Raw genomic sequence first — 23,417 nt, forward strand, 5'->3', positions numbered from 1 at the left:
TTTTGTGGACTCTTGTGCAGCCCTGGGCATTAAGCACAAGAGAACAACCACGTACCACGCCCAGGCAAATCCAACCGAACGTGTAAACCGCAACATCAAGCACATGCTTGTTGCTTTTGCGGGGACGCACAAGGATTGGGACAATTGCGTCCCTGAAATCGGATTTGCTCTGAGGACGACCGTGAACCGCTCGACTGGCTTTACTCCCGCCACTCTCAATTTTGGGAGAGAGCTGCTGAATCCAGTAGAACATACTCTACAGGAACGCGGCACGGAACTGGCTGCTTCGTCGGCACGCGCCGATTATGCAGCTGGGCTGCGCGCGAAGGTGACGGAGGCTTTGGGCAAAGCACGACGGAACCTGAGCACTGCTCGTGGGGAGCAGAAAGCGCAGTATGACCGCTCTCATCGGGACGTTCAGTACAAAGTGGGCGACCTGGTGTTGAAGCGCAATCATGTCCTAAGCGATGCCAGTAAGAAATTCTCAGCTTCTCTGGCACCGAAGTGGATAGGACCGTACCGGGTAGGAGAGACTGTCTCTTCTCTCGTGTACAAGCTGACGGACTTAACGCTAAGACCGATCGGCGGACCGGTGCATGTCTGTGATCTCAAACCCTACTATGACAGAGGGAATGAGTGGCCCGAGGGAAACGCTTCCCCGCGCCCGCAGGCAGTGGCATCCGAAGGCACGGCTCGACGTACGAGCTCAGTGCGACGTTACAACTTGCGATCTCGGCAGAACTAACTCTGTCCGGTTCGTAGGGGCTTTATTGTGCGTGATATCGGATGGGACGCTCCTCTGATATCTAGCATGCATCCTTCGAGAGCGAGCACGCGCTTGCTTTTTCGGAGAGTAAGAGAGAGGGGCTAACTTGTTGTTCGAGTCGCAGATCACCCATCGGCAGCACTTCAACAACAACCAAGCCGAAACGACCGTTTTCGCCAGCAGATGCCCCATAGCCTGGCACTTCATCAAGCCGTCAACGCAAGCGTCTTACAGCAGAGAGCGGCGACACCAAAAGCCCACAGCAGCAGCCAGAGTCAAGGCGAAAGAAAAAAAAAACAGCAAAACAGCTTCCGGTCCCGAATGGCCTCGGTGCAGAAGAATTCGCGGAACCACCGCACAGCCCGGCGAAGAGTTGCAGACCCGGCGACCGAACTACGGAGTGCACCCGCGGTACGAGCGTGGTATCCCGCTGCGCAGAACGGGGGTTGCAGCCGGCCAGCCGCAAGCGTCGGGGGACTTTCTACTCCAAACGCTTAGAAGAAAAGAAGCGAAAGGGAGAGAAAGAAAGAACGAGAGGCGAGCGGAGGAGGCCGCTGGACAGAGCACGACGCATCCACTTCGTTCGTAATCGCTTCACGCGTCGGCACGGCAACATACAACAGCTCATAACACCATGTCCGCGCAGGGTGCGGTACAAGCCGACATCACGAAGAGGCGCTGTCCTGGCCCGCGCCGGAGCCCGGGCGCACGCTACAAGCGGCCGCGCCATGCGTATCCGGTTCCCGTTGCCCAAAAATCGCCCAACACCAGCAACCAGGGAGGTGCGGAGGCAGCGCCAAGCCGTCCGGACGCCCCCGGATCAGCCGAGCCTGTCGTCCAGGGTCCATCACCAGCACCGGGCACGAATCACAAAACGCGCTCGGTCGCCACCTGGACGTTTCAGGCCGGCACGGAGCCGCCCACCTCCTACTTCTCGGCGGCACCGTGGAAGAAGCAGGAGCGGGCGCAACGCTCGAAGCCCGAGAACCGGCTGTTCGCGCCATTCCAGGGGCGGACGATCGCCGACATCAACCGACAAGCAAGGGGAGCCTGCCTCCCGCCGACACCTGGGTCCACCTTTTGTGAATGCGGCGGGCTGCTGTTGCATGACGTCCACGGGCGTTCGCTCTTGCATAAAGGGTGGGCGGCGGCACAAAAGGACGGCAGAGCGGGAAGCGCAGCCCCTGCGACGGACGACATCATCCGCCGCCTTCAAACGGAGCCGCAATTCGCCAGGTGGGTGGCGTCGCTGGCTTCGGGAGCGACGACGCAAGCCCCGGCGGATCCACCGTCACAGCCGCCGACCATCGAGCAGCGGTCAACACCGGCCAACGCCACACCTGACACGGCGTCGACCGACGGACCAGCGACGCCGGTCGTGGACGAGACCGACTGTGCGCTGGTGGACTTGGACTTTGACGTGTTAATTTAATTTGGCCCCTCCTCTTAAGCCCCAGGTGATGGCGGTCTTCTTTTTTTTTTGGCTAAAGGGTTCAATTAAGGAGGGGGGGATGTGGGGTTGCACACGCAACCCATTGTCTTCAACGCGGCGGCACCTCGGCTTCGCGCTACGTTTGTGCGCGCAGTGGCGAGGGGGGTTGCGTGGGAGAGGGCACGTGCCGCTCCCGCAGCCTTTCGCGCCCTGCTCCCTGGCCGAAGTCGAGATGCCCCGTTTTCCCTCCTTGCCCTTTTTCTGGAGAGACTCCTCTCCAGACCCCAAGAGATGCGCGCGGCTTTCTTGGGGACCGCCTTGTCTTTCGACTCGAGCAGCGGTGACGACCACAGCTTGATCGAGTCGGGAGCCACCCAGACGCCATCACCCCCTGCGCAACGCCCGGTCTATTGTGAGGTAACTTACTGCCTCTGGGCCGGACGGCGAAGCCACGAGAGGTGAGTTGAACCTTATCGCTCTAAATCTCGTGTGCTTCCCATTTTGTTGTTGTTTTCACGTTGTCGTGCGGAACTTACTCCGCCGCTTCGTTCTTACCTTGTATTTTGTTGCGTTGGTGGCGCTTTTGACACAATAAACTGTGTCAGGCAAAGAACTCGTCTCTGTTACCACTGGCCTGAAACCCGCCGCGGTCGCAACTTACGCGAACCGCGGGATAGGGGGTCACAGCTCTGACTGTTAGGGCTGCTGCGTAGCACTAGTAGCGAGTAACTACACTCCTCTAGTGCGCTGTGTGATCCAAAGACGGGGCAGTTTCGCACGCGCGGATCTGTTCGTTACTAAGTAACCCCTATAAGGTAGGGATTAATAACAATATCATGTGGAATAAGTGTCATTTCTGGACTTCATGCCGAAACTACGGCATCTATATGTCACAGTGACATTACAGATTTCCCAGTATTTTTTCCTCCGCATTTTCAGTGCACTGGCTCGATAAAATTTCCTGAAACTTGCAACGTGAAGTTCTCTGGCTCTCTCGGAACGCAATGTAGTTATATTTCACATATTTAAAAAATGATGCGAGCATTACCGGGTGCAGCCAAATCTATGACATCATGGCAAGTTGGTGTGGTAACCTCAAGCCGGCATCGCTGCCTGCCCTTTCTTATGGCGCGTTTCCTCGCTCGCCAAGCGTCTTTTTGCAGGAGTGGCGCTTTTGGTACAGCGAAACGGTGATCTACGAACACGAGCAAATTTTTTGAAGCTTTTTAGCATCGCCTGTTAACTTATTTAATGCCATCACTAACTATGCTGTTAATTCCATTGCAGGTTTCACCCTCTGATTCGGATCGCCCTTCCAACCTGTTTTGTTACCGTGAAGTGCAAGTCGCACTTTATTACTTTACTAAAACAGTTCACAAGGTCTCGCTTGCCATTTTTTATTGAGTTTTCCGTTGCTACACTGCAATATCTTGCCAGCAGAGTTGCTGGTACAACACATTTTCCATGACAAGATACTGGTATGTTCACTACAGAAATTACTAGTGGTAAACCGAGCATTAATGTCTCTGGATGTCATTAGTCGTGTCTGCATGATAACGATGGTACATCATATGTGTATTTGTCTATACTTCATCCTCTGGCCTCATACAACCTTGAAAACTGATGACTTTCAAGAAATCGGTTTATAAATTAAAAAACGTTCAATAATTAATGGACATGTGGAAAGCTTATTGGCTTTTGGCACTGAAAAAAATGCATTGCTTGAATGTTTATACAGCTCTCACGACAAGCATTTCAAAGATGGCGAATCACACTAGCAAGTGAGCAATAAAGTACCGCTAAAATGTAGGAAAATGCAAGCACAATGCGACAAAACGCGGCTAGCCTGTTGTTCTTTCGAATTATTTCGCAGGTGTCACGAAACGAGTTTTCTTGCAAGAATTGTCGATCGCGGTACATGACGCTGTCTTCGAACCGCACACGCTGAACTACCTTCCCTGCAGTCACTTTTTGATGAGCACGCAGTTTATTTTCGTGCTGCTGGAAGCACTGTGAAAGACGCTCTTCAAGTACTGCATCGTCAGGTTTCCGCGAAGTCCGGCGGCTATCTCGCCCCACCGAAGAACAGAAGAGACGACGGACTGCCATTTGCCCTGGATGTGCAAGAAAAAAATGACAAGACGCTGACCAAGATTAGACTGTCGGCATCCTCATGTTCATAGCTCCACGTTTTCGGCACCACAAAACAACTACAGGGCGTTTCAGCTAACTTGTGCCAATTATACTTTACAATTTTCAACGCCCTAAAAAAAGGCTGGAAGAAAATTCAACAAATGAGCATTGATGAAATAATCTGACGCTGCTAAAGAATCGTTACAACTTTTCTAGGAAGCATTTTTCATCTTCGTTACTGTTATGCAGGTTAATTAAGCAATTCTTGTTAATTACCCAGAAGAGTGTAGGATTGGGCATGTTGGTATACCATGATTACATTTCTTAGCAGCGTAACAAACAAGAGGGGACAGAAGAGAGGAGACGGAGCGCTATTTAGCACTTTGTCTCCTCTCTTCTGTCCCCTCTTGGTTGTTACGCTGCTAAGAATTGTAATCAACTACCCAGCTTATCAGATTGCCAGTCATCTTAGCATGGATGAAATCTTCCGAAGTTTCAAAACAAGTGCTACAACTTTTGCATTGAAGATTTTTCGCTATAGTTACTAATTAAGAAGTTAATTAAGGAGTCTTCATTAATTACTCAACTTGGCAAACCGGAAAAAATATCCTGACGTGTTGCATATGGCTCAGACCAATATTAGGCTAATTCGACACGCATTGCATACATGTTTGTTTTTGCAATACTAGGTGCAAGTTAGCTGAAACGCCCTGTATGCTCAGCTACAACCTAAGCAACAATGTCAGCTCCGCCCACAGCCATGGCTGTCCCTCCCACAGAGCGTTTGCATAAATGCTCCAGCCAATAGCAGTTACTCACTTTCATGATGTCAAGCACTTCTCGTGTTTCAGATAATTGACTTTCCCACACAGACACGTTTGTGTTGTTGGTTTTAGGTAAGAAACTTGAACGTACAGGTAAATGTCATCAGGAATTCTGACATCGCTGCTCAGCCAAACATAATGTTTTTGGTAATAACGACACACCTTTATCTCTTAATATGCGTAGTATTTACATTAGCTAAGCAAGAGTACTTGAGGTTTGAACAGAAACCAGGCAGCACGACTGCCTCTCACAGGTGAAGGCAGTCGTTCTGTTGGCAAAGCTGACATATTTTCTTAAGATTGTAACCCAGTATAGTTATGTTCCTAAAGCAAACAGTAAATTCGCATCTTCTTTCGCTGCAGCTTCCATGTAGAACTCACAGCCACCAAATGTTAAAAATAAGTCAAATACAGAACAATGGAAAGTCAGGCAAGTTGTTTTCGATTCGCAACGTGAAATGACATGAAAAAGACGATAACACAGAATTGAAGACAGGATGACGTGCCTAGTGTGCCATCGCATATTTTCTCATTTGTGTCGTCCTATCATGTTATATGACAAATAGATGTGGATTTCAAACATATTCACTTGCTTAAAATTTTTTAGCGCCTTTGTTTGCTGCTTTTGCTGACATGTTTTATGTCAAAAATCAAATTCTGGAGTTTTAAGTGCCAGAATTAACAGATTATCAGACATGCCACAGTGGGGACTGTGGATTAATTTTAAACAGCCTAGAGTTCTTTAACGTGCATTTAAATCGTTACACACACACACAAGATCTTTGTGAACAAGGCTTCAGTGTCGGAGGCAAAGCACCTTTTAAAAGAAAACATTTCTAACTTAGTCAGCACTGCGTTTTTTCATCGTACGGAATTATGTCCAACTCTTGATTTCGTAAGAAAGACCCATTTATTAGTTTGCTCCTCCATCAACAGATGGCACTACTATCGGCGGACCTTAGTGCGGATTGATGCCATGCCGAAATTCCCATGCATAAATCCTGTGAGGGGATTCACAACTCATGTGACAAGAACTTTGGTCACGCATCACTCCCGGCAAGAGACAACGGAGGCGTCTTTTTCAAGTTCCAGTACAGGAGAGCAGCTATTTGTGCGAGCATTCTGTGTCATTTCTGCTCTAGTCCAAAATGTCATTTTGCACAGGAGCTTCGTTATGTCTAAGCACGAGTTGCAAAAACTACGGGGCAGCTTTCCTGCACTACAAAAGTTCGTGCACTGCAGCAGTGCGTCCTGTCCTTGCTACATTTGTTACGTGCACTGTAGCGTTTCACGTGTATGGCCATAGTGATGTGCACGAATGAGAATGCGCGTCGCGTCTCCCCTTAGTCTGGCCATTGGAAAACACTTGAAACACTGCGCTACACATAACTGTAGCAAGGATGCAATGCATTGCCACTGTGCTGGAACTTTTATATTGCAGGAAAGCTACCTTGAAAGACTTTGCAACTTGTCTACACTATGCAAAACTAAGCTTCTTTGTGCAATCTAATATTCCGCCACAGTTGGAATTTACAGCGGCGGCGAAATTACAACTTTTCGTACATTACAACTTTTCGCATTGCAACGCATCGCAGGCCTTTCCACACTACACGGATGTTGCAACACAAATGCAAGTTTTTTACTACTATAATGTGCAGTGTACCTCATCGGGTCCGTGAAACAGGAATGTGATGTGTGGCTCTTGCATTCGCAGATTTAGGATGTCATCTGGATGGTAGGCGTGCTTAGCAACCTTGTGGGCTGTAAAGAATTGAACGGTCTTTAGGAAACATCTGAGCTTATCTCACCACAGTCATTTTACATTGTGCACACATACACATGAAAACATTGTACTGTACACGTAGATACATTGTACGCACGTCTTGGTGATATCTGCATTAGTAAGCCACCTGTACCATCGCCTACAAAAGAGTTAAATTTCCTGCGAAAACGCTGACATCTTGGTACTGTCCGGTTATCACCTGTTACGATGCTGTTGTATGGATGACTGCCTCGTGCATGTCTGTCGTTATCACCCCGTGACCTTTGTTCACTGTTGCAGCTGTGGTATATTTAGGGTGGTCGGGGTCTCGAAAAATAAACTTTGTTGTTGCTAGTAGGGCTGCGTGTGTTGTCTTCTTTTGTCCTTGTGTCGAGTTCGTGCTGCAAACAACTCCTCCATGCAAAAATGTAACAAACTGACGTGGAAGGCGAAAAAAAGAAAGAAGCTGCCATTGAAATGCGGTTTAACGGGACCCCACCTCTTGAAAAAACGACAGAAAAGCGTCAGCACTCCAGAAGTTATACGTTCCACAAGATGCGTATAAAAATTCGCCCTTTAAGAATAAGGATGACACAGAAACACAGAAAGAGACAAAAGACGTAAGTGCTGATGTTTGCGTTTACGTTTTGTCTATCCTTATGTCCTTATTCTTGATGCACGCTGCCATAAGCTATCCCAATTAATTGATACATGTTGCTGAGTAATTTAACACCAAATTTTTTTAGCTCACCAAAACGTTTTCCCTGTGGCCTAACCAAAACCATGACGTTCACGGGTGTCATCGTTTCCTCTCACTCCCGCATTGAATAGCTATTTATTGGCACTGTATTGAACCAGCAGCCTGCACAACATGACCAAAATGAAAAGAAAGTGCCACACAAGATTTTCTTGCTGGTCCCAAATGACCTTGTATACCATCCAAAGTTGTCAGAGCACGCTTTCAGAGCAAAATGCTTGGATGTCTTAGTGCTGGCTTTGCAGATTGCCTCTGAAGAAGGAATGTGAACTTCACAAGGACAGACATTTAGCTAATACGCAGTAATAAATTTTCAGCGCAGAGGTAGTGCAAGGACTAGGAATGCACGCAATACTAGCGCCAACTTACAACAAACACGAATGCATGCGAAGTGATTAGTGTTTGTGTATTTATTGTAAAAGAGAAAGATGTCTTTGCGCATGACGTCTTGTTGCAGCACGTGGCATCATCAGCATATAACTTTGTGCCTCAGGTGAAATAAACCATTGTTGAAAGTATTGCCTTTCAACAAATAAATCTTACTTGTATTCACACACTCCTCAGACCAGAGTTTGTTAGCAAACCTATAGTGCTCAAATACATGTATCAGTTAATTGTGATAGCTTATGACACTATCCATAAAAAATTAGGATGACCCAAGGATTAGGAAGACCCAAGAATTGAGAAGAAGACATTGCTTTGGTGCTCAAAAATTTATTGCGGAATAACGTGAAGGCCATACTACATACAAGGACAGTAAGTCATACAGTACTCACCATTGTATACGACGACGCACACTCTGTTGGCACACTGTTCTTTTCGCAGGCTCTCTAGCCATGCGGTCACACTCGTGCAACTGCAAGTAATCGTATATCAAGAGTGAAATTACCGTATAATTCCAAGCAAGCACCCCTTCCCCTTTTTGGGAGATTTGAAATATGCACCAATGACTGAGCAAGCACCCCCCCCCCCTTCTCCCCTCACCTTTTTTTTTCCAGCCTGTTCTCCGCTACCAAATCCCACAGCACTGGTTCCTAGGAACCCAAGTTCTGAGAGTCTTCAGATATGTGGACGATTTCTTAGTAGCCTTACAGTCTAGTGCCTCGGTGTTGCATTCTGAGTTGTCACGTACTGTTGGAACATTTGAAGAACGTCTTTTTCCCCTTGTTATAACACATGAAATTCCACACGAGGACTCCCTCATGTGGCCTTCTTTATTGTGCCTTCTTTATTCTTAGCAGTACTTTCACAGCCATCTTGAATGGCAGTGAAAGTACTGCTAAGTCCCCCCCCCCCATTCTTGTCCAGTTACCTTCACCATAGGGGGGGGTGCGCTTGCTCAGGATTTTTTGGTACTTAAAATTGTACATTGTGTCCGAGGCACGAGCTACAAATACAGCCACAAGTTTTTTCGTTAACTGTGAAGGTTTTCTTTCCGAGAATTCTGTGTGGATATCGTTTGTAACTACGTGGCACAGACAGGTGAGTGATAACTTTTTCTCTTCTAAAACCTTTCTCCATTTTGTGGGTTTCTGCGGAACTGGGGTGCTATTCTGGACAACTGTCAAATTCTGCCATGTTGTTGTTCTGATTCTGCCATCTTGTCAGTTCTGATTGGCCCAGAGGGCTGCTGCTACAGCAGCTCTTAAGGGGCATTGTGGGGAGCATGTCATCGCTTCATTTTCGTTTCTTCATCGGTTGTGAAGCTGACGCATGTTATCTTTTGGAATCAACGGGGAATGCTGTGATGAACCTTTGCAGCCCCCCCCCCCCTTAAGGGGGACCCTGTGCATACCTGTGAGCACCCCCAATCTGCCAATAGCAATAATTAATAACTAATTGGCATCACGGATAGCCAGGACTTGTAGTTACCGCCAGCCGTAAAGAGAACTAGAGAACATAAACACAAACCTCACGAGAGAAGCGACGTCTAGGATGACGACGCAGAGCAGGTTGTTCTGGATGCTGGGGAGTTCAGCGAGCGTTTCCAGAGACTCGAAGGCATCGCTGCAAATCAGAAGGTAGCGTGGGAAAAGCAGCTGAAAGTGACACAGCTTGCAGTTTATCACTTCTACTACGTCTGTAGACTATTTTACGGATGGCTTTCGGTGCCGCCATATTGGGCTGTTAACCTTACCCTTTTCTATCTTTAACAACTAAACGAACAGTGCCACGGTGGACGTATACATATAAAAACAAGTGTCCTGGGAGCCACACATAACATTGATACGAGTACATGTATAACACTGCTACACAGACGATGGTGTTTGAATATTCATAATGAATACCAAATACCCTCTGCATGCGCCGCTGCTATTTGAAGACATTTTAAAAAAATTGTGCCTTGGTACGAAGACATCGTGTCCGAAGGGGGCAGGCTGCCTTGATAAGTGCAATGTGGAACAGATACAAACGTGGTACTTGCGCTGTGCACGGTCGAAATTCAGCCCACTCCGACAATTTGACGAGCTGATCGCGCAGTGTCTCTCGCATGGCCTTGTCCACACCGATGACCTGTTGAGTGGAAAACACTACTTTTGGCCGACAGTAGAATCCGTGGTTTACACAATCTTTATTTATTTACAGCATACTGGGCTCGAAAGAGCAAGCAGGGGGGGGGGGGGGCTTAAAAAAAATTATGGCAGCTTTTCATTAGTGGTGCCAAGCCTGAAGAGTGGAGCTGAATGGCTTTCCTTGTTTCTTTCTTTCTCTCCGTTTCTTGTAATTCTCTTTTGTATCTATTTATTTCCATTTCTATCTCTTTCTTCCTCTCCCTCTCTCTCACGTGCTCCACTTCGCCGAGCACGCTCGCATCTGCTGCAGGGCCGTACCCAGTAATTTTTTTTCGGGGGGTGTTTGTGTGTAGAACGGCTAACTTTAGCAACTGGTGGTCGCTGTGAAGGCGTGCAAGTATTTTTGTATCACCCGGAAAGCGAAGTATGAAAAAATTTCGGGGGGTGTCAGAACTCCCCCCCCCCCTTATTTACGGCCATGATCTGCTGTACTCGGTAGAGGGGCGTGCCCAGTTCCTGTGGCGCATACCCACCTGTGGAGTTTTTGCACGACGGAGCACAAGTTACCGATAGCTTGAACAGCTTAGCTGTTGAAACTAATTGACAAAATAAATTCAATAAAAACGTAAGCAATAAAAACAGGGTGAGGGTGAGGAACACAGTATAACAAAGACAGCAAGATAATGCAAACTGTAACTAGGGAAATATATAATGCATTGTGAAACAGTCGTATGAGCAGAAAGATACATAGTTATCAAAGTCAGGATTATCATTATTACAAACGCCTCGAGAGGTAACGTGTTACATTCATTGATGGTGGGAGGAAAGAAAATTCATGAAAAGATTAGTACGTGCGAAGTAAGGGTTCAAGAGCGTAAGCATATGTATGTCTAGTTTGTCTTGAAATTCGGTGCTCGAGAGTGCAGAAAATTCAGCCTAGCAACTGCTCTTCGGTATTGCAAAGTAGGGGTGTTATTAATGGCCATGAGCGTTATTGGCGAGTCATTTCTCTGGTAAGCGTTTAACATAAAACGAACCGCTTTCCGTTGCACCATCTCAAGTTTCTTCACTTTAAATGTGGGTCCCGAACGACATTAGCATAATCTAACTTTGGTCTTATAAAAACATTGTAGGCCAACAGTTTGATTTCTGAGGGTGCTGTTTTTAGTTTCTGCCTCAAGAAACCGAGCTTTTTGAGGACGCTACAACACAAACATTCTACGATTCGAGGCGTTCGATGGCGCGCTTACCGCGAACTTCATCGTCAGGAAAGGAGCCTGTCGCACTCCGTCCGCCATCTCAGCAGCGCTGGTGTTATTCATGGCTGTAAATGACGCACCTAAGAAGACGGAGTGGCCTGCAGTAGTTGTGCGAAAGTCAATTGCTTCGGCTCTTGCCTGAAGCAACGCAGGAAAGAACGCTTGAAACACTTGAAACACCCGCTTGCAAAACGCATTGATTTCTCGGCTACGGCTACTGTTGGCTGCTACAAATTTTTCTGACCAGTGTTAGCAGATCAAATATTGTAAACTCGATCTGGGCAGCGTGGGTCGCCCAAAGCGTTGCCCAAGGAAGTTCTTGGTTCATGCGCGACGTAGGCCAGTAGTAGCCAGTGTCATGCACGAAAAAAAAAAAATCCTTTATACCCAGCGCTTATGCAGTTCTTGTGTAGGTCTTGGTGGTGTTCCAAATACTGCGCTAAATCCTGCGCTAATGTCTTTCTTGTGTAGGCCCCGCTTTAGTTCTAAATCATGCGCCGATGTTCTTGCGCAAGCCCTGGTGTAGTTCTAATCCCGTGCTAATGTCGTTCATATGCAAGTCTTGGTGTAGTTCTAAATCCTGCGCTTAATGCAGCTTCACTACCGTGAAACCTGAGGAAGTGCGTAGTACGGGGTACCTTGGCAATCGTGCGCTGGCCGAGGCGGTGGCGCCCTCTCTTGTGCGGCACGGGAATCAGCCGGATGTTTCAAAAGCGTTTTCCGCGATTTTAAGTAAATTGTTGCGATTAATTCTTTGTTATTTCTGCAGTTTATATTATTGTAGACCTTATTAGTTTATTTTGCACTAGTTCTGAGCATGTTAGCCTTGTTTCAGGCCTGTACTGACCACTGCCTTTCTAATGGCAGTGGTCAGTACAGACCATGTGACGCGAGACAGTGGATGGACGACAAGCCAGGACCCTTAAGTGCTACGCACTTAAAATTATCCTAAACTTCTAGTACACACCCACATGCAGTAGATGAAGAATGCACACGTGATCATGGAAACTATTAGGACGCCAGCAGTGTATTTTTCTTTCTGCTGCGAATATCTGTGGCAGTGCAGCTAGATCACACCTTACTGCACCTTATTATTAATTCCTGTGCATTCCGCTTCCATATGTTGAGAGAATGCCCTTTGCAACACTACACATCACCACGAAACCTTCCCAGCAAAGCAACAGCTCTCTTCATGGTAGAACAGTGGACTGCACAAGCCTGACAACGCCAACATAACCCTCCCCCACCTCCCTTTTCTTGGTCATGTAAATGACAAAATGCCTTAAACTCATTTTACTAAGGATCATTAAATTAAACTAAGGTGAAAGTTTAAAAATTAGTTTAAAACGCACGAAGACGCGGACAACGGTAGTCTACAGGACAGCACATCGGTGCGCTTCAAACTCCCTTCCATGGTACAATTTTCTTTGTTTTCTTCGATATAATTTTTTTTTATGCTTTATGTATTGTGATTTTTCTGTAACCCCCCCTACTCAATGCTCCTCTGGGGCCTGTAGGGTAACATGAGTAAATAAATAAATAAATAAATAAATAAATAAATAAATAAATAAATAAATCTTAAACATGAACACCCACGAACTCGCCCAACTCGCCATCTTGTAAGGTGAATGAACACAACAAAGACTAATAACATTAGTAGACACACACTCTAGGGGTGCCTTTGATAAATTGTCCGCTTCATTCAATTCTTTTTATTGTACTGTTTGCATTTGCTTGTTTTGTAGGTTCTTACGTGTACCTTTCCAAGCCCTTGCAGTAAACAATGTTCCTATCAGAAGCTGTTGCTGCACTGAAAATACTGGTGTACAGTGAAAAACTTCCACATGCCAACAGTAATAAACTTGCACAAAAGTTAATTCGAGGGACAAACGTGACAAAAAAATTAGATCAAATCTTTTATTGCACTGAGTGAGCAAAAATTCACAGGTCACTGATGTGCAACAATGATAAAAATCTTAAATGAGCTGTCCAATCAGGCAAATGTAGGGGCAAATACAACCATAATTTCGCAATGACCACCATGACTCTTATGCAAGTAATGACAGTAAGTCGTGTTTGGACAATCTCAGTGCATAATGGAAACGTAAGAAACCCAGAATTCCTATCTTTGCATTTCAACGAAGAGTTTTCATGAGATGGAGATAGCGTAGACACGAATACCAGAATATGTGTAGAACAACACTGTGTGTGGTGAAAATTTGCAACGCTGTGACACACTGCAGTGCATCGAAAGAGATGTTTTTGTACTCCATGATACTCAAAGAAAAGGAGATAGCAAAACACTTTCGTGACGATTGTTTCACCAGTGGCAGATTCATGGCAGCAAATGTCTGGAAGACTATTGGTCATTGCGATGAAGATTTAGTACACTTTGATTGAACTGAGTGCCACTAGCGCGAATACACATGTACACACTTTCAAGTATTCTGGTACTCGTCTTTTTAGTACGTTTTAGGTATGCTAAGAAGTTATTAGCATTGCTTGCCATCTTTTACGCTATGGTAGTACTTTTCATGGACCCCAAGTGAGACAAGCCAGGCAGCTAAAACCACATTCTTTACGATGCCTTAATTCACCCAAAGGGTCAAACTTAAGCATCCATTCTCTGGCAGTTAATAACACAGCAGAATTGTCACTCCAACGTTGCAAAATTCACTGCTGTACTTTTGTGAAATATAACACTCAATCTTATATCCACAAATTCAGTTTCTATTGTTGACATTTCTTCAACCCACACATGTATCAGTCAAAAGTGAAGCATAAATCCACATTTAGCTTACAGTCTGCTAAGATATAAAGTGCAACACCTATTTGGTGTTCAAACAGCAACCACTGCAACCTTTTGAGCTAGAAGCTCATGAACGTTATACCAGGTATACCTATCTTAATGGAAACACAAGACGTGTACACATTTCAGTTGTCTCGTATCAGCTGGAGCACTTGAATTAAACATTAAAAATTGCAGTGATGTTAGCTAAACAACAAACTTTCACTTTTGAGCTGCAGAATTGAAGTCAAGCAGTATTTAGGTAATTACCAACCATTTAGCCGAAATATGTCCATAAGTCCTCGAAATTTGTGGCAAAATGCGCTGACAACATTAACCGAACAGTTAGACTTAAGTTAGCTCTAAAAAAGTGTCGATAAGTTTACACTTATCAGAACCCTATTTGCCACACTGTTCAAAGTATAAACTGAAGCATCAAAGCATTTTACCACAGATTTCAAGAATATATTTCTAAAATTAGCGTGTTTAGCTCAAGATTTCTGCTTAATTGGTATTAATTCATTACTGGTTGACTTCATTTATGCAATTAGGAGTATGCACTTTAAGGTAAATAACTCTAAATTACTGAAAACTGAATGAGTTAGCATGACTGCAATTTTGCCGCACAAGTATTGTCTCCTTCCTCAGATGACCCTGCATAACTGCAGTACCTATCATAGGATCTCGCTGATAACGTGTTTCCATTAAAATAGATAAGATGGTACAGCTCTTGCACAGAATAATACCTATGATAAAATATTAAAAAATATTTAGTGGGTGAACAAGGAGAATTACCAGCATAGAATTCAATGTCATGCTGGCACACTATTAAAGTCTGCAACAAAGGTCGACGGGGCATGAGATTTGAGCCAAATGTGATTTCCTGCTGTATGAAGACTTCGCACTTGTACAAATCAGTCTGTAGCTCACAAAAAGTACTACAGACCGAAACCTTTTCATTTGTGCACAGAAGCTTGGCAGGATTGACCCTTTTGACGGATCTTGTCCCCATAACTTTTGCGGCAAACTGTACATCTGCTGTTGCACTAGTGCCTCCGTAGTTCACAATAACATGACAATCGTCGTTGATGACAATCAATCAAGGCTTTTGTCAAAATGAAATTCAGTGCGGGACTACAATAAGGAAGACTCGCAATGAGCCTCAACATGACTCATTCTCGTGAAGCCATGCAAATACATGGCTACATAAGACTTAAGTACACACCCTGTCGCTTCACAACTCTGTCACAATTGTGACAGAGGAGATCGGTGAAGCTGTCATCAAAGTACTGCTACTGTCGTGGACAACCGAAATGTGAGTGAAAAAGCCTACCGTACTCGTGGCAAGTAATGATGCAAATTGCAATTTTGAAACTATACGTCAGCTATTGCCAAAGGCGGCGCAAGCCTCAAACTAAGTGTTCAAGATGGAATCGTGCCGACATTCTTAACGTAACAAAAGTAAAAAAATGACAACTGCGTCAAACTTAGCCTTACCTCAGCTTCCATTGTTTGTCCATGACAGTAGAAGTTCACACGATATGATACAACAATGAACACACATCAACGAAGGTGAAATAGGGAACGAGATAGATAATTAAGCGAAAGAGACAACGAACCTTATCTATTGAGCTAGGTTCAACGCCTTGAAATAATCAAACTGTGCACAGTAATGTTTGCAATGTTAGGTAGTCATTGAAACACAGGCAGCCGTTGTCAATGAAACCTAAAGCTGATTACAATGACCATCATGATCACGCTATTGTTGACCAAGAAAGCATCAGGGTCATCTTAACTTTTCATCTAAGATTTAGGTGCAGGGAAAACACTGTAAAAGGAAACAGAAAGAACCACAACAAATACTATGCCTAAAGATGTACGTCGCATTATGATGAAGACTCTGAGGGCATAATAATTCAGTGAGGAAACATTCTTGCACAAACACCTTCAAGAAAAAACACAAAACAAAAGCGCAACGCATGCCATGCTTAAAAACATCACCTGCTTCACTATGCACAACCAAGACGGTAGCGAGGGTGTAAAATGTTAGTGAAGAAGTTTTCTTGTGCAAACGCACAAACACAAACACAAATAAAAACACAACATATGCCATGCCTAAAACATCATCTGCTTCTCCATGTATGACCAAGCCTAAAGTTAGGACATAAAATCTTAGTAAAGTTTTCTAGCACAAACACCGTCCTAAAAACAAACACAAAAGAAAACACAACGTTTAAAATCATCTGCTTGACCGCATATGACCAAGAAAGAGGGAATCTAATTTTAGTGAAGAAGTATGTTTGTGTGAATGCCATTATTAGAACATATAAAAGAAAACTCAACTTATGCCATGCCTAAAAACATCACTTGCTTCACTACACATGACCAAGACAGTAGCGAGCGCACAACGTTCTGAAGAAGTTTGCCTGTGTGATCCCCAGCATTAGGAACACATGAAAGAAAACACAACAAACACGACGTAAAAGACATCGCATGTCTTAATACAACCAGGAAGCACAGCGAGCACATAAAATTTCAGTGAACAATTTTGAATGCGCAAACAAATCTTTAAAATAAATATGAAAGAAAACGCAGCACATGCTACACCTTAAGACGTTGCCCATCTCACTCTGTAAGTACTAATAGCTGCTCTGAATTGTACATTTAGGTGAGGCATGTGCTTTTTCAAAAATTTATGGCCTTCCCAAGAGCTGCGCGATCGCTACATTTACAATTGATGCAATATTTCACTGCATTTGGCTTTAAACATGCATACATCCGCATTAAGCGTTACGTCAGCATCCATAGCATCATTGCCCCGCAACGTAAAAAAAGGCATTTGAGTTGCATTGCACTGAAAGACAGTTTTTCATGAAAGAGTGCACGACTCCTTACATCATGTGACAAACCCGCGTAGGTCATCCCAAAAATAAAACAAACAACAAAGAGACACTTAAAAGAAAGCAAACCAAAAACCATGATCTCTTGCACTGTCAGAAGTCACACTTCTTTTCACAGATCACAATGAAAAAAACAAAAAACGGTCCATTTGTCCTTCACGAGGCCTGAGCAGAAAATGGTCCTAGTCAACGTAATATTCAAAGAGTTGACTACCAAAGTCTATTTAACACGGGAGCTAGAATAATTCATTCAGTTTAGACCAAAAAGCTGCTATTTGCATTTAAAGCCAGCTACAAAACCAAAACACATGTGTTGCACGCAGCTAGAGAAAAAACACAAAATAGCGACGTTAGGACAAAACTTGTACTACATACATAAAAAATTGTTCAGGAACATAGCTTGAATGACAGCTTCCAAACAGACACCAAAGACATGACTGCTTGCATGTACAGCCCAGCTCACTCTCAAAAGGAACAGCTAATGAGCAAATCGGCCATATATTATGGTTGGAGTAGGCGACTAAGGCTGGTGAATTTTTTAATGCATACAGGTCCAACCTCAGTGCACTGCGCCAGCCACCTCCCGAGATGTAGTCGAAGGAATTTGGTACTAGTTGTAACGTGTTTGTTTACCAGCTAGGCATTTCCTTTGAGAATTTGCCATACTGTAAAGCATACAATTCGCTTAGCACGACAGATTTCATGAGACTATCACTCAAGGCATAAGCTTGGCCTTGAAGGGAACTGAACGTGGTGGCTTACGTTTCTTAAAAATGAAATAAGCTATAAAAGGAAGGGCATAGTCTAAATGCTCCGTGCCAAGCCATTCTATGGCAAAATGAAAACTACTACCGATTAGGACCCTCCTATAAAAGGTAGAAAGAATCAACCATCAGGTGATAAGAACGACGACACACTTCTGTCGCAAAATCACTGAAACGTATGTGCAAAATCACCGAACCATATGTGCAAAATCACCAAAACGAAAGTCGTTCTTGTAGTCAGAATTTTATCCTGCACCGAATTTGCGACAACTTCTGCTTTTTTTTTTTCTTGTGATTACGGATGAAATGCCTAACCTCACAACTTCACTCTACAGCCGCGATGCTTGTCAGTGAGCTGACGGCTACTATGCAACAAGCTAACGATGGCGCAGATGAAGTTAAAAAAAATATCTATAAAAATGAGTTAAAATGATGACATAAAGACCTGCATACCATAATCCCATTTTTTTTTCCGCTGGACACGAGGTCACCCAGCCTGATTACCCGAAACAAAAAAGAATGTAACAGGGAGGGGTGGCAATGGTGATGTGCAAAATTCTCTCAGGCACAACTCGTATTTACAAAGGTATATGCAACATTACTATCTTACAAAATACACTCAAACCTCATTATAACAAAGTCTCATCTGCCACGAAAATAACTTCGTTATATCCGAAAATTCGTTATAAACGTTTATTTTTAATACTGTAGCTATGACAAGGCTATTCTTTATTTACTTCGTTATAACCGATAATTCGTTATATCCGTGTTCGTTATAACAAGGTTTGAGTGTAGTTAAAGCAGCCACAGTAGTTTACAGAGTGTTGTCAATGTAAGCAGATATCAGTGACTCATTTACACAAAAACTACCGCCGCACGTCATGCACACATTGCACATTGAGGTTCATACATTTAGCGGTGATTATTTATCCAAGATCGTGCTTTGAATACAGCAAAACACGACGCAAAGACAAAAATTCGTCGCTAAATGGCAGGTACTGGTAAAGATCGCGAGGCAAACGAGACAGCGGGTTGACGTATGAGGAGCATCTGAATGAGTCTCCTATTGCGATAGAACACTCCGCATTTATACATTTACACTACGGTGACGATGAAGGGGCGATGAATGTTTATATTTTTTACAAGAACGCTGCGGAAGCGGAATGTTTTATCACAGCCTAGCCCCTTCCGCGACACGTGTGAATCTGGCAAACTCTCAAATATGGTGCACGCACGTCTTGGTGTGATATAAAAAAAAAAAACACTTTCTCGTCCTGGACGCACATACGTCCTGGACGCGCATGCACGTGCGTCTCATTCGCGCCTGTTTCGATGAAATTTGTGATGATGTTTGCTACGCACAGTCATCGCGGTCTAATGAAACTTGAACAACACACCGTCGATCCAAACGTCGATACTGTGGTCGAAACTCGTGAAGCAGCACGTCCTTGCAACAACCGATTGCAATACCGTATTTACTCGATTCTACCGCGCCCTCGATTGTAACGCGCACCCGTTTTCCGCGACCAAAAAAAAAAAAAAAAAATAATACATCGATTGTAACGCGCACCCATTTTGCGTGAGAGAAAAGAACAAAAAAAGTCCGTAGGAGTCAAACTTCGCACATTCAGAAGAACAAGTATCTGGGTTTTAAACAACTGAAGTTTCAAAAAAGTAAAACACAAAGTCAAAAAGGGGGCCTTGCCGTTAAAACTGTCACCACTACGGCGGCGATACGAGTCGCGTAATGGATCAGTCCTCGTCGCTGTCGGACAACTCCTTGTCGCTGTCAACACTCTTCGATTTCGGGAAACCGGCCCTGCTTTGGTCCAATGAAAGCTTTTCGTGAAGCTTTGCTGTAAAAAATCTTCTGCTTCTGTTTGCGCCAGTCTCGCACGCACGTTTCGGGAACTCCGAACGAACTATATCCGAACGACCGCGATGCGGCCCGATTTCCGTCCGTCTCTCTGCACATGTAATAACTATTCTTTGAAATGCGGCATCGTGGTACACTCGTCGAGTATTTGGAGTCGGCACTTCCATGCCGTCGATGCGAACGCAGAACGGGATGACAATCTCCTCGGCACACGTACGAACTGAAAAAATGGCAGAAATGGCCAAAAGGCGCGTAGGAGGCGGCCATTTTGAAATGTCGATGGCAATACGATAACCGAGTTTCTTTTTTTTTTTTTCGGTACTCGATTCTAACGCGCATGCGATTTTTGGACTCGTTTTTCCGGAAAAAAGGTGCGCGTTAGATTAGAGTAAATACGGTACTTCTTGCACATACAATCATCTGTCTTTTTTGTATTTCATTAGTCCACAACCTACACCCACAAAAAAACAAAATGCACTGGGAAATAATATGCGATCATTTACCACCCGTGATGTGCAATCGCAGGTGACGCTTCTCATTCTAAATGTATGAGCAAATGTGCGTACATATATACATGCATAAATATATACAATATATGCCTTTGATTGCAGCTGCAGAACGAAAGAACAGACGAACATAAAGAAGCACTGGTTTCATTAAAATGTTACTGTCCTAGTTGCATTAAAAGATGGCATCTACATCTGTCAGACTCCCTGTCATCTCTCAAAGAGACACGGTTAAACCCAACATCTCGCGGGACATCAGTTCCTTGGCGCATTAAAATCTTTCCTTCGTTAAGACATGGCGTAACTAAATTAATGAATCACTGTGTACGTTGCAAGTGCCGACATGGTGAGTCATCAAGAGATAGATTTTGATTAAACTTTGATTTTGAAGCTATGTACGCATGTTTTCTAGGAAGCAAGCTTTTGTGCAAAATCCTGCAATCTCCCGTGGATGGCTGTACTGTAAGGTAAAATGAAAAACGAAATATCACGACACGTGAAAATTGAAGACATTAGCAATAAGTCCGGTGACTAGAAAGGCAATCAGTACTTGGCTAAGCAGGTCTACAATGCCTCCGCAGGTCATGAATGTTCTTTGAGATTGTGCGCTGATAAACTCGGTTAAAATAGCAATGTCGTCAAGTGGAAAACGATGGATGAAGTCGCAGAAATATGGCTGTACACGAACTATGACGGTGGAAGCGCGAGAAAATTAAGATTGATGTCTCGTATGACTGGCGACAGGACGAGGGTTGAAATCATAAAAAAATTACTGCAGTACAAAGATCGTGAAAAAAGAAAGAGAGCTAAAACGCTTAGAAAAAGAAAGAAAGAATGGTTTGCAATGGGATGGTTGCGTAGTTCACGTTGACAAAAAGTTAATGCAGAATGGAGATCATGACGAACAAACGAAAATGCGTCATGACTGAGGACAGGATGAAAAAATGGCGGTTAAAGTAATTAAAAGGACGACTATGAAGATCGCGACATAGAAGCAAGTGAAAATGAAAACACCGTCTCGTAGGGCTTGGTGAGGCCGGGTACCACGCTGGATAACTTCTGCCATCGGCACCTTCGGCCTGAAGCACATTTGCAACACGAGTAAACAACATCAAAAAAAAAGAAGAAAGAAGTGGGGATGAAACACAAAGTACTGGCAGAGACCCACTTTCACGGGCTTGTGAAACGCAACGCGCACAATGCATAACGGCGATGCGTTGAAGAAGTGACGAAGGCGAAGCTACAGGAGAATGTGGTCCCTCGAGACGTGATCCCAAACGAGGAAAGCGTGCTCGGTGGGTCGTCGGCTCGACGGCGGAGGCAGTTATTGCGACAGCGGGACGGGGAACAAGGCGGCAATCCTTCTCTTCTTCGTGGTCTGGACGGGCGACGCAACGCAGTCGGCCTCCGACCTCGGCCTGGAACCTGAAAAAGGGAGAGAGACAGATGCATGCTACAGTGAAATTCAATCACTTTGTAGCTATAAATTAAGAACTCTGTGGTCCCTAATTTCACAACCACAAGTTCATCATTAGTAAAGAAAAGAAGAGAGGTCAGAGTTCTGTATCTGAATTTTCCAGAAACATAAAAGAGTGACATTGGGTGCTTTTTGAACCTATTTCGGGAGCGGGGCCATTATAAACAACCGGTAATAACTAAAGAGATTGCGCACGAATTATTTTTTGAGCCTCGAGATCTTTTGAACTAGTGCGGCTATTAAAAACTAATTGCAGATTTGAAATCCGCATAAAAAACTGGTCAATACAATGAAGTTTGGTTCATATTGACTCAAAAATAAAGAAAAACTTTTTAGGACCCACGTCCTAAATTGCTCGAAATTACCATGTCATGCCGTGACGAATTTGGTCTCTAAAGATAATGTTGGCTTTGATCTACGCGTTAGAGTTGAAATTACACCGCTATGACACAAACTGAAGACGGTGAAAACATAAGTGTGTTCGTTACTTAGCGCTAAATTGTCCTGTCTCGATCCGTGAGTACTGCACATCAACCGCACAACGGCGAGCTAGGCAACGTGTTGGTATCCTTGCCAGACTGTACTTGTACAGATCCCACGGTGAACCTACTACTAGGAAGAGATGCATTACAGACTAAATGACAAGTGAGGTCCCTAATGGCTCATTACACATTACAGGCCACACCATGGAGCGTAAACATGAGGAATGCAAACAGTACATGATTTGACAAAACATTAGCCTCATGCTAAGATACAGTATTACCGTATGTACTTGTGTAAGGGCCGCACTCCTACTTTGGAGGGGAAATTTCGAAAAAAAAATTCAAGTCCCGCCAGAAAGGTGTAGTTAGTTCTACTGCAGCTAGATGGCGCTGCCAGCTTTTCTGCTTCCGCCGAACTCGACGGCATTATTATTGCTTTGTGTGCCGCATCGTTGGCATCGTGTGGGTAGCTAGGCAGTGTTTCTTCAGATCGGTGTTGTCGGTGTCACTTCGTCTGTAGTAGTGAGCCCTGTTTGAGCCAGCACAGGTGAGGGACGATGGGCCGGCATTTGAGATCATTCACTGCAGCATTTACACTGCAAGTGATTGAATATGCCGACGAGCACGGTAAGCGGGAAGCTGGATGCAAATATGACGTCAATGACAAGCATGTGCCTTACTGGATCAAACAGAAAGATGCCCTCACCGCTATCAACAGGAGCCGAAAGGCATTCCGTGGAAAGTGTAAATACCCGGAACTTGAAGGCGAACTTGTCAAATGTCATCGTCACTTGAAGGGACGGCTACGCCGTCTCAACTGACATGATACGCGTGAAAGCCCTGGCCATCGCTCGCCACATGGAAATACCCCAGGCATAATTCCAGGCAAGTCGGGGGTGGTCTACGCGGTTTATGAACTGTAACCAGCTTTCCATCCGCCGCCGAACGACGCTTTGTCAAAAAGCTTCCAAGCGAGCATGAAAGCCATGTGATTAAGTTCCATCGCTTTGTAAATGGTCTCAAGAGGGAGCATGAGTACGACCTCTCCCAAATTGGGAATGCGGACCAGACTCCTGTGTGGTTCGATGCACCAGAATGCACCACAGTTGATTTAAAAGGACCGAAAAGTGTGTGTGTGTGTGCACAACCGGTGCAGGATGTCAAAGATGCACTGTGAT

The 23,417-nt window shown here is 44.6% G+C and overlaps 2 protein-coding genes across 2 annotated transcripts in view; both read right to left on the reverse strand.

Annotated features, from left to right (window-relative positions):
* Positions 1-3,562: 3,562 nt before the first annotated feature.
* On the reverse strand, positions 3,563-10,033 carry LOC119400242 (uncharacterized). The gene is made up of 5 exons (XM_049417553.1): positions 10,026-10,033; positions 9,586-9,681; positions 8,451-8,530; positions 6,819-6,916; positions 3,563-4,312 (listed from the first exon to the last, which is right to left on the reverse strand). The coding sequence occupies exons 1-5, from the start codon at positions 10,031-10,033 to the stop codon at positions 4,163-4,165; spliced, it is 432 nt and encodes a 143-aa protein (XP_049273510.1). The 3' UTR covers positions 3,563-4,162.
* A 3,322-nt stretch (positions 10,034-13,355) lies between these two features.
* LOC119400240 (meiosis regulator and mRNA stability factor 1) overlaps positions 13,356-23,417 on the reverse strand; it is a 55,675-nt gene continuing 45,613 nt past the window's right edge. The window contains exon 15 of the mRNA XM_037667249.2: positions 13,356-21,705. Within this exon, the coding sequence (XP_037523177.2) occupies positions 21,605-21,705 (101 nt within the window). The 3' untranslated portion in view covers positions 13,356-21,604. The remainder of the gene's footprint in view (positions 21,706-23,417) is intronic.

This window comes from Rhipicephalus sanguineus, chromosome 7 (genome assembly GCF_013339695.2).
Source record: "Rhipicephalus sanguineus isolate Rsan-2018 chromosome 7, BIME_Rsan_1.4, whole genome shotgun sequence".
In the NCBI taxonomy this organism is placed as follows: Eukaryota; Metazoa; Arthropoda; class Arachnida; order Ixodida; family Ixodidae; genus Rhipicephalus; species Rhipicephalus sanguineus.

Bases quoted from the DNA above. Each gene is read 5' to 3' on its own strand.
- LOC119400242 (XM_049417553.1), bottom strand. The intron at 8,531-9,585 runs GTTTGTGTTTAT...GATTACTTGCAG, and splicing joins GACGTCGCTTCTCTCGTGAG to TTGCACGAGTGTGACCGCAT. The intron at 4,313-6,818 runs GTACACTGCACA...TTGCACATCCAG, and splicing joins TGTTTCACGGACCCGATGAG to GGCAAATGGCAGTCCGTCGT.